At 45.9% G+C, this 12,184-nt stretch overlaps 1 protein-coding gene across 5 annotated transcripts in view; it reads right to left on the bottom strand.

Moving 5' to 3' along the window:
- Positions 1-525: 525 nt before the first annotated feature.
- Positions 526-12,184, bottom strand: part of LOC129381196 (uncharacterized) — a 49,115-nt gene continuing 37,456 nt past the window's right edge. For 2 of the 5 annotated variants that reach the window (XR_008609417.2, XR_008609419.2), the window contains 2 exons: positions 8,265-8,421; positions 526-928 (listed from right to left, as the gene is read on the bottom strand). Coding sequence is in view for 1 of the 5 variants with exons in the window: in XM_055063868.2 (XP_054919843.1) it covers positions 8,142-8,178 (37 nt within the window). In the remaining 4 variants the exon portion in view is untranslated. Of the gene's footprint in view, positions 929-8,133; positions 8,179-8,264; positions 8,422-12,184 lie in introns of all 5 variants that reach the window. The other 3 variants (XR_008609418.2, XM_055063868.2, XR_011891258.1) reach the window with 3 other exon arrangements.

Here is a 12,184-nt window from a genome sequence, read left to right as displayed (position 1 = left end):
CGAAGAGGGACAGCAACAGTCCTTGCTGTGTGCAAGGAGGAAAACTGTTGCAAATGGAGACTTGGCAGGAGGCTTGTGCATATACGATAGAGTTTCTGAACAAATACTCGGAGCAGGTCACTTATGAAGAACAGCGGCAAGCTGTTGGCAAGCATGTCTCGTCTTGGGCAGCCCATGTATTCGCTGTTTCGATTTAGATAGACCAATTTATTATTTGAGCTATCTGACCATGTTTGGATTCCTTCAAAATCATGCGCGGCACTTTAGCATTGCACTTAGCTTTCTAAACGAGCGTTAAACTCTACTAAATGCGTTGGGCACGCGCTGTTGTTTTCTTTTTCATTACTTTTATTGGTCATCGTTAACCTGATGTGATATTGCATCATGGTGTACCTGTATCAAATAACGTAAACAAGTTTTTTGTTGCTGAACACAATCCACAGCATGTTTTATTTCACCTTTTTTGAAATTGCAAATGTTAAATGTTCGATTAGATTTTCAAGTCATCTTTCTCGACCACTCGAAGCATCCATGTTATCTTTATTCCATGAATAAATAAAATCGCAATACATAATTAAAACATAAAATTAACATAAAAGTGAATAGATGAATATCTGTATTCGACGAAACAATTTAAGAAAGTAAAAGTTGCCAAGTTGAAATTGTGGCATGCAATCTTCCAAACAAATTATAATTATATACGATGCCTTGGCGTCGCATTCGAAGTGTGGAAGGACCTGTTCGACCACAAGCTGCTCGGCCAACAGAAAAGACAGGATCACGTCCATGCAGGCGGCTAGTTGGTCGTGAGAAGCGGACGGCCCAAGACCTCCGCGACCTGCTTTTCCTTGGGAAATTCTGGAACTTCGTCAGCAAGTAACAAAGCCACAGCACGTTGGTATGCGGGTGAAAGGCTTCCCAATTATCACTGCAAGAAAAAAAGAAGCAATAGAGCGTGTAAGGTGCGTGTCATATATTCATTTACTAAACTTGTGAATGGTAGGTCTGTAAAGAAGTTGGGCTCGGCAGCAGCACATCGGACACAATGGTCAACCCATTCTGCTTTGTCGTGCAGGTTCTAGCTTCCTTGCTACAAATGCAAGCACCGCGTACCTGCGCAGAAGAAGGAATTGCCATGCAGCGCCTGGTCATCGACGTATCTGCACGAGACATTGATTGCCCCGTAGACAACATCTTCCAGCCACTCATTGTGGCTACTACGTCTGCGCCGGCATCAGTGACGTCGCATCATAGGCTTCCACCAGCGGGTATAAGAAGCAGCAGCCTGGCGTCCGGAATCAGTGGGCTCGGCAGCAGCACATCGGACACAATGGTCAACCCATTCTGCTTTGTCGTGCAGGTTCTAGCTTCCTTGCTACAAATGCAAGCACCGCGTACCTGCGCAGAAGAAGGAATTGCCATGCAGCGCCTGGTCATCGACGTATCTGCACGAGACATTGATTGCCCCGTAGACAACATCTTCCAGCCACTCATTGTGGCTACTACGTCTGCGCCGGCATCAGTGACGTCGCATCATAGGCTTCCACCAGCGGGTATAAGAAGCAGCAGCCTGGCGTCCGGAATCAGTGGGCTCGGCAGCAGCACATCGGACACATTGGTCAACCCATTCTGCTTTGTCGTGCAGGTTCTAGCTTCCTTGCTACAAATGCAAGCACCGCGTACCTGCGCAGAAGAAGGAATTGCCATGCAGCGCCTGGTCATCGACGTATCTGCACGAGACATTGATTGCCCCGTAGACAACATCTTCCAGCCACTCATTGTGGCTACTACGTCTGCGCCGGCATCAGTGACGTCGCATCATAGGCTTCCACCAGCGGGTATAAGAAGCAGCAGCCTGGCGTCCGGAATCAGTGGGCTCGGCAGCAGCACATCGGACACAATGGTCAACCCATTCTGCTTTGTCGTGCAGGTTCTAGCTTCCTTGCTACAAATGCAAGCACCGCGTACCTGCGCAGAAGAAGGAATTGCCATGCAGCGCCTGGTCATCGACGTATCTGCACGAGACATTGATTGCCCCGTAGACAACATCTTCCAGCCACTCATTGTGGCTACTACGTCTGCGCCGGCATCAGTGACGTCGCATCATAGGCTTCCACCAGCGGGTATAAGAAGCAGCAGCCTGGCGTCCGGAATCAGTGGGCTCGGCAGCAGCACATCGGACACAATGGTCAACCCATTCTGCTTTGTCGTGCAGGTTCTAGCTTCCTTGCTACAAATGCAAGCACCGCGTACCTGCGCAGAAGAAGGAATTGCCATGCAGCGCCTGGTCATCGACGTATCTGCACGAGACATTGATTGCCCCGTAGACAACATCTCCCAGCCACTCATTGTGGCTACTACGTCTGCGCCGGCATCAGTGACGTCGCATCATAGGCTTCCACCAGCGGGTATAAGAAGCAGCAGCCTGGCGTCCGGAATCAGTGGGCTCGGCAGCAGCACATCGGACACAATGGTCAACCCATTCTGCTTTGTCGTGCAGGTTCTAGCTTCCTTGCTACAAATGCAAGCACCGCGTACCTGCGCAGAAGAAGGAATTGCCATGCAGCGCCTGGTCATCGACGTATCTGCACGAGACATTGATTGCCCCGTAGACAACATCTTCCAGCCACTCATTGTGGCTACTACGTCTGCGCCGGCATCAGTGACGTCGCATCATAGGCTTCCACCAGCGGGTATAAGAAGCAGCAGCCTGGCGTCCGGAATCAGTGGGCTCGGCAGCAGCACATCGGACACAATGGTCAACCCATTCTGCTTTGTCGTGCAGGTTCTAGCTTCCTTGCTACAAATGCAAGCACCGCGTACCTGCGCAGAAGAAGGAATTGCCATGCAGCGCCTGGTCATCGACGTATCTGCACGAGACATTGATTGCCCCGTAGACAACATCTTCCAGCCACTCATTGTGGCTACTACGTCTGCGCCGGCATCAGTGACGTCGCATCATAGGCTTCCACCAGCGGGTATAAGAAGCAGCAGCCTGGCGTCCGGAATCAGTGGGCTCGGCAGCAGCACATCGGACACAATGGTCAACCCATTCTGCTTTGTCGTGCAGGTTCTAGCTTCCTTGCTACAAATGCAAGCACCGCGTACCTGCGCAGAAGAAGGAATTGCCATGCAGCGCCTGGTCATCGACGTATCTGCACGAGACATTGATTGCCCCGTAGACAACATCTTCCAGCCACTCATTGTGGCTACTACGTCTGCGCCGGCATCAGTGACGTCGCATCATAGGCTTCCACCAGCGGGTATAAGAAGCAGCAGCCTGGCGTCCGGAATCAGTGGGCTTGGCAGCAGCACATCGGACACAATGGTTAACCCATTCTGCTTTGTCGTGCAGGTTCTAGCTTCCTTGCTACAAATGCAAGCACCGCGTACCTGCGCAGAAGAAGGAATTGCCATGCAGCGCCTGGTCATCGACGTATCTGCACGAGACATTGATTGCCCCGTAGACAACATCTTCCAGCCACTCATTGTGGCTACTACGTCTGCGCCGGCATCAGTGACGTCGCATCATAGGCTTCCACCAGCGGGTATAAGAAGCAGCAGCCTGGCGTCCGGAATCAGTGGGCTCGGCAGCAGCACATCGGACACAATGGTCAACCCATTCTGCTTTGTCGTGCAGGTTAGTGCATACTTACATGCCAAATGTTATCGCAGTGATGACCGTTTCCTACTGCTGCTGCCTTGCCCACTTAGTATAAGAAATTTACTTTTGGATGTGTGTTCATTTAGGAAGAGCCTTTTGAGCTGTGGCGACATCGAGTCAAATCCAGGTCCTACTGATAAGGAAATGTTGGAGATGATTCTTTCGGGCCAGAGTAATATGACAGCTTCCATCAACAACATTTTGACAAATCAAAGAAAGATTGAAGCAGATATCGCAGGACTGAGCGAAAAGATGAAGTTGTTGGAGGTTCAGATGGCGTCCTTGAATGAACTAAAAGAGCGAATTTGCGAGTTAAAATCAACAACGACTGAGCTGGAAGATAAAGTGACATACCTGCAAGACAAGGTTGATGAACTAGAAAACAGGAGCCGGAGGAATAACTTGATTATTTTCGGAATAAAAGAAGAGAGCGATGAAACTGCTGAATCTCTTATCACGAAGGTGAACGAGAGGCTGTTCCAAGAAAAACTAGATGTTACTGTTAAAGGCATAGAGCGATGCCACAGGCTTGGAAGAAAGAGCAAGAATGGTCGCCCAGTAATCATTAAGTTTTTAGACTACCGCGAAAAGGGTTCCGTCCTAAAAGCTTGCTATAAGCTCAAGGGAACAGAATTTTCGATAACGGAAGACTTTTCTTTCGCCGTTCGAAATATTAGAAAGAAGTTGTGGGAAAGCTCAGCGGAAGAGAGATCGAACGGAGCTAAGGTCAAGCTTTTTTTTTTAACAAGCTGTGTGTAGATGGCACGATGTTTGCTTGGGACTCAGCGAACAATGCTCGCTACAAAATTTCTGAAAGAAAGAAATGACCACAAAAGGAAAATAGGACGACATTAACAATAATTAGTATTAATTGTCGTAGCGTTGTGAACAAAGTCTCCCATCTGGAAGGTATGCTGTTAACGCATAATCCGGACATAGCTGTGCTAACAGAGACATGGTTAGATGAAGAAATATTTGATTCCGAGTTTGTGCCAAGAAACTATAAAGTCTTTCGGAAAGACCGCGACAGAAGAGGTGGCGGAGTGGCTATACTGTTCAAAAGCACATTTCAGATTTTAAAACTGCCTGATGTTGCTACAGTTGAAGCTGTCTTTTGTAAAGTATATGCTAACAATTTCAGATATATCCTTGGTGCTATTTATAGGCCTCCCGGTTCCTCTGTAGCTGTCTTAGATGAAGTTAAGAAATATCTTTATTGCTACACGAAACCAGACGATAAGTTAATTTTAGCTGGAGATTTTAACTTACCAAACATAAACTGGGATACTTTTTCTGTTCAAACTCCCCGCGCTGTAGGAGATGCTCTGCTTGATATCATGTTTCATTTCGATCTCTTACAAATTGTGAAGAACCCTACTAGAATCCAACAAGATTCTTCATCAATATTGGATTTATTCTTGGTACGAGGCAATATCAAAGAAAACCTTTCATGTAATGTAGTGGCCGGTATTTCTGATCATCAAGCCGTAATCTTGGTAATAGAAGACATATTATTGAACCGAAGGGGTGATATTCGACACTTTCCGAATTTTGCCCGTGCTGACAATGAATCGATTATTGATATCTTAGATCTTCATTATTATAGTTTTCTGCACAGCACTTGTAGCGTGGATGACCTGTGGCTTATTTTCAAAAACATTGTTTGTGACTGCATTCAGCGTTTTGTACCAGTGATATGCAAGAAGTCAGACAATCACAATCCTTGGATTACGCGAGAAACTTTGCAATTGCAGCGCAAGCTAAAGCGATTAAAGAAAAGAATAAAAACATCAAGCTCAGCCTTTTTCGAGGCAAAAATTCATGAAGTTTCAGAGAAATTAAAACAGTGCATTCTGAAAGATAAAGAAAAATACTACAATAAACAACTTCCGGATTTTATAAAAACTGCACCTGAAAAGTTTTGGCGGTCAATTGCACCAGTTTCTCGTTCTACCGATGCATTCATTATAAATGGACAACATGTAAGTGACAATGTTCAGGTTTCAGCAGCATTTAATAACACCTTTAAGAAAGTTTTCACGAAAGATGACGGGCGTCTCCCACCCTTTAGCATGTCCCTTCCTTCCATGCCTGATGTTATAATTTCTGAAGAGGGTGTTTTTAATCTATTATTAAAACTGGATATTAAGAAATCACCTGGACCAGATGATATACCGAATGCCTTCCTTAAACAGTATGCAGAGTGGTGTTCAAAGTACTTGTGCGTCCTGTTCACTCGATCATTAAAAGAAGGTGTTCTACCGTGTGATTGGAAAACTGCTAGAATTAAGCCTTTGCATAAAAGTGGAGAGAAGACGTGTATTGAAAATTATCGCCCTATTTCATTAACTTCGACAACGTGCAAATTATTGGAACACATCATTCATAAGCATCTAACTAATTTCCTCGACGAGCATAATGTACTGGCAGCTGTCCAGCACGGGTTCAGGCGAGGGTATTCCACATGCACTCAACTGGTCGAAACAATCCATGATTTTGCGACAGCAATCAACGAAGGAAAACAAACTGATGTTATCTTTATGGACTTTCGAAAAGCTTTCGATAAGGTTTCGCACAAGAAACTACTTCACAAACTCAGTTTTATTATAAATAATAAACAGATATTAACATGGATACAATCGTACCTATCTGATCGCCGTCAGTTTGTCGAACTGCATAGAACTTGCTCCAATTACGTTCCTGTCGATTCTGGTGTTCCCCAGGGATCCGTCCTCGGCCCCCTACTGTTTTTAATGTTTATTAATGATATTGTTAAAAACCTGTCAGTACGTGTTAAGTTATATGCGGACGACTGCGTGCTGTATGAGAAAATAAGTTTGACTGATGATCAAATTAGGCTGAATAATGATTTTGCAAAAATAGTTTCTTGGTGTGAGAAGTGGCAAATGTCAATTAACTTTGAAAAAACCGTATTTATGAGGATAACACTTAAAAATATCCCTCTTCTATATCACTACACTGCTAATAATAATTTTCTTCATGAAGTCACAGAATATAAGTATCTAGGTCTATGGATCTCTGATAACCTTTCTTGGACCAGGCATGTCGACTATGTTTCAGCAGCCGCTCTCCGAAAGCTTTTTTTCTTACGACGCTCGCTTAAGCTAGCGACCCCTGCTACACGCCTCCTTGCCTACAACACTATTATTAGACCAATCTTAGAATATGCAGTAATTATCTGGGACCCTTTTACAAAGGTAAACATAAATAAACTTGAAAGAATCCAAAAGAAAGGAGTAAGGTTTATATATAACACTTACGGGCGAGCATCAGTCAGTGACCTCCTCAAAAAAAGCGGTTTACCCTCTATTCCTAACAGAAATCGCATATGTCGCTTAAAGTTTTTCTATCAATTAATTAATAATAATCTCAAAGTTGACACCTCCAATATCCTTACCTATTCCTCGGGGTACCAAACTAGAAATCGCCATTCTCTTTCTATAACACCATTAAATCCGCGAGTTAATTGTTTTAAATATTCCTTTTTTCCAAGGACCATCAGTGATTGGAATAACCTCACGGATGATGTTGTCAGACAGACATCATTAGATTCATTTCAAGAGCATTTGAATTGATAGTTGTTAATTGACCTTGTCGCTGTATTCTCTTGTTGAAATTCTATGTGCAATTTTGTTTTCTTTGTGTCTGTAATTCTGTATCTTAACACAATGTTTCCCACCTGCTATGATCTTGTGTACAAGATCGCAGTATTCATAAATAAAATAAAAGTTTTTTAAGCACAGCGAAAAAAAAAAAAACAGACAGCAGGGAGATGAATAAGCAACACAGACATGCACTACCTTCAAGTTAGCGCGTTTGCTTTCTGCTTTTTCCGTTCCTGTTTATTTGCGCTATTCCTTGCATCGCCATCTATCACTTTTCTGACACCTGAAAGGATGCAAGTTCAAATTTTCATTTTTCTTTATTTCAGTGTCAATCAGTACAATTTCCTTTCTTATTTTGAGTCATTTTCATCAGTGGTTCAGCCCATACGAAAGTGAAATGAAGGAGCCAGAAAGAAAATGCTTTCAATCTACCTACCTGAGCCTAAACGTTATACATTCATTCATTGATGGAGCTATCGACCTAATAATCAAATTCTATGCCTGTTAAAATTTGTGCTATGATGGCTCAAGGCCGCCATAGTGTTATCCATGGCCAATCAATAAAGCACATGCTGTTGCGCTTATTGAGAACAAGTTTCGAGCACATGGTTGTATTTTCACACCTTTGGATATTCAAATGTACTGCACTGAAAGTTGTCAAACTGCCAGAAAAGATTTAGCGTGAAAAACAAAAACAGCGCTGCCGGCGCTCAGAATATTGCCGAAGCCGTCGTCACACTCGACTGGTCCGAGGCTCAGCGACGCTATTTAGTCGACTGTCGCGACATGGCGCAGCCTAGGAACTTTAGCGGCTGGGCGGCCTTCCGAGTTGTAGATGCCTACGACAGTGTTTAAATGAAGAGGGATTCTTCGTCTGTGCGAAGGCACCTGAAAAGACCAAACAGCCCACGTAGCAGGCGAAGGCCCGGCCTCTGGCATCCAATAAAGCGAGACATCTGTCAGTTTTCACTCACGTTGGGAACGCCAGCTGGAATGTGCAAGACATCCGTCTCCCCAGGACATCCACTAACTTTGCAGGGACAGTGTAGCCAGTGCTGACTTTGCCACAGTAGGCGCTCTGCTGGCTTGGATTCTTCAGTGCCTTAGTTGCCACGGAGCTCTCGCACGTTCCTGTACGATTAGCAGTGTTGTAAGAAAGAAAATGCAGTGTGACAAAAAGCATGGCGGGCTGTACAAATGCGAAGGCGTGGATAGCTTATAGCACACTTTCACAACGCATGAAAGCAGCAGGATCAAAGCTGTACTCATTGCAGTGTGTTCATCACTATTCGCGCGTTAACTATAAAATGTGCCGGGTTGATGATTCAAGCAAAATCAAAGAAAAGCGCAGTTCCGGTGGTTCTTTATCTGTGTTTAGTGTGTTCTCACAATCATATGTACGCATACAATTACGTACCCTGGACATGACCGTACACGCTATGCATCCGACTCTTGTAACTGCGGCTGTCTCTGATGAGCACAAATAGAGATCAAGCCGTGATGGGACAGAACGCGGAGACCACAGCAACCCACATTAGCCAAGTTGCTCGCCTTTTTTAACCACGGCTACGCGAGTCTTACATGCGTGAGAACATCTTATGGCAGCATATACAGGGCTAACGTTAGCAAAGCTCTTAAAAGTAAAATGTAGAATATACAAGGATGCAACCAATGGTATTCCGTCAACAGTGACGTACTGCAACAAGATGATTCTTTTTTTCATAACTATCGATGCCTACGTTAATTAACAAACCTTTTATTTACTGAATTGAGGGCGCAAATTTTTATAGAAAAGCAATTATTGCTTTTAAAAGACACTTGATTCGGTTGTTTTCAGTGCGCTATGCCTCCCGTAATTATTTTTTCAATGTTATAGAGAAAACACACGAAATACGAAAATAGCCGCACGATTACCCGTCTGTGCACCGCAACACCAGCGGTGCCAAGCTTTGCTCGGAGGAATTAACTCTGCTCAATGCCTGGCTTGTCTGCCACGTGAAACTGGCGAGGCATCGGTATTGGCGTTGGTCACCGCGAACTACAAGTTGCCTTTTCTGCATGAAGGCAATGCAGTGTGCAGCGGCATTGACCGGAGTTCACTGATGTGTCTTGGTCACAGCGGCACGTGTCCTTCCACCCCTCCATGCCCCTTAAGCTGATGAGAACACTATCATCGAGCAGAGAACGATGGTCACCTGCAATAAGATTGGATTCCGGTTTCGGCGTGACGTCAACATCTGGGGAGCTTTAACAGGGTTCTTTAACTTGCACCTAAATCTAAGTACACGGGCGTTCTTGCATTTCACCCCCATCGGATTCAATCCCGCGACCTCATAGTTAACAGCCCAACACGTGTGCTGTTGCTGTGATGTCAGTGAAGTGGTCCGTTTGCTGCGAAACCTCAGCGACGGCGGTGAGTAAAACCTAGGCCCTGACGATGAGATACACAATGATATTCCGAGCACTTTTAAAGAAATTAAAGACGCCCAACTTGGCCCGCAGACTAGGATTGAAGGCATTCAACTGAGGTTTTCTGACATTGAAAACTCGCTTGACTCTCTTAAACAGTGCCAAGCGAAAATTCAGACTTGTGAAAGTTACATCAATGCCATGCAAAAAGAACTTTCACGCATGACCGAGAAAGTAAATGGCTTGGAAAATAGGGGACCTTGCAACAACGTTATGTTTGGGCTAAAGGAAGAGGGAAGAGAAACCGCCACTCGTCGCCAAAGTTGCAAACGATACGTTACGGGGATGCTCAGGGCCCCATGAGAATGACGTGTTCTTTAGATCTGTCAAAGGCCGAGCAACGTCGGCGAAGTTACGAAACGGCAAAAGTAAGAACACAGGCCGACAAAGCAGCGCACTCCAGAAGCAGAGCGTGGCACAGGGAAACTGCGTAGGGCGCAAACTTTTCCGGATCTAGTTGGACACCAGATGCGTCAACGAGGTGTCCCAACAGGGTAATCTGATGGCGCCCAAATTGACACTTCGTGAAGTTCAGTTGGAGGCCGGCTTTTCGGAAGACCACAAGAATGGCAGCGAGTCGGCTAAGGTGGCTGCCAAATGTGGGAGAAAAAACAATAACGTCATCAAGGTAACAGAGACAGGTGGTCCATTTGTAGCCTCGCAGAAGAGAGTCCATCATACGTTCAAATGTCGCAGGAGCAATGCACAGGCCAAAGGACATGTCTTTGTACTGATATAAGCCATCCGGCATGATGAAGGCCATCTCCTCGTGGTACATTTCATCAACTGAAATCTGCCAGTAGCCGGATCGAAGATTGATGGACGAGAAGTATTTAGCTCCATGCAAGCAGTCCAAGGCGTCATCAATGCGTGATAGTGGGTAGACGTCTTTTCGGGTGATCTTGTTTAAATGGCGATAATCGACGCAAAAACGCCAGGTACAATTTTTTTTCACAAGGATGACATGCGAAGCCCAAAGGCTGGCTGATGGCTCGATGACCCCATTGCAGAGCATTTTGTCCAGTTCTGATTGGATGGCTCGACGTTCAGCATGCGATACACGATAGGGATGCCGACGAATAGGATTCGTGGCTTGTGTTGATGCGGTGATGAACAACAGATGTTTGTCCTAAAGTCTTGTCGCCGAAATCAGAGATGTCAAGGTACGATTAGAGGAGGAGACGTATGTCCATGGCCTGTGCAGAGGTGAGATCAGGTGCACTCATCTTCGTCAAGTCATCCATTAGGGAAACAGAGCTGTGAGCTGCCATTGTTGCTAAGAAACCACTCTCGGCATTCAGAATTGCAATGTCAAATTCGGAAGTATTAGAAATGCTGGCCAAGAACATGCCGGCTGGAAGTACTTGAGGGCACAGGCCGAAATTCAGAAGAGGAAGAACGACATTGTTAGTAGTAATCGTCACCAGCGTATGTGGAAGAGCAACATTCCGGTTTAAAAGCAAGTCGATGATGGGGCGAAGCACATATTTACCGTTGAGAATCTGTGGCTATGCAGTCAAAGCCACGCAAGTGACTGCCTCAGGTGACAGACGCACATCTTGAAGCAAACACAAGTGCAGTGGAGCGGTGCTCAGAGCATCGGCGACTTGAGACAGTTCCAACTGAAGAACGCTGGTAGCGCAGCCCAATCCAAGGATAACGTCGTGAGGGCAGTTGTCGATCACAGCAAAAAGAACAGAAGTAGGGCGGCTGGCTATACTTATACGCACAGTACACATTCCAAGTACAACCAGCACGCAGCCGTCAGCCACACGAAGCACTCTGGCAGCTGCTGGGGTGAGGCCCTTCTTTAAAGGTCTACGTAGGCTAGCACTCATCACAGATACATGGGTTCCAATGTTGACGAGTGCTTGGACATGTAAGCCGTCTATTTCAACGTCAATTACACTTCTCTTTGTGGGCACAGACAGAGGATTTGCTGCAGTAGTGGGCAATGCAGCATCACCTCCGAGGGCTGCATTTCTTAGTTTTCCTAAAGGGTGCGGCCAAAAGCCACAGGGGATGAAAGGCGATGCGTCTGCGGCAAATGGGAAGATGGGCGACGTGTTTGCGGTGAACGAGACTGATGTCCGCGCGGCGATGGTGAGCGACTGTACCACGTGTTCCTAGCAGAGTTGTCGGCGCTGTCAGACTGCGGTGGGCGAAACATTGCGAGCATTTCCATTAAAACGGCTCAGGTTGATCAGCGTGCAAGGTGTTGAGGGCCACGAGTTGTGACAGTATCTGGCGACATGACCAATGCGGCGACAGGTGAAACATATCGGCTGGTTGTCCGCGGTTCTCCACTTATTCCAGTTGCGATAACGCGGAGCGAAGTGTCAGGGTGGAGCGAAAATAGTAGGAGGGCGTTTGTTGGCTCTGGGGTTGGTGACAGCACAGACAAAATGTAGGCCAAAGTTTTCAA

The sequence above is a fragment of the Dermacentor andersoni genome, chromosome 1, assembly GCF_023375885.2.
Source record: "Dermacentor andersoni chromosome 1, qqDerAnde1_hic_scaffold, whole genome shotgun sequence".
NCBI classification, from domain to species: Eukaryota; Metazoa; Arthropoda; class Arachnida; order Ixodida; family Ixodidae; genus Dermacentor; species Dermacentor andersoni.
Note: the sequence above shows the minus strand (reverse complement) of the source record. Positions and strands in the feature narration are given on the sequence as shown.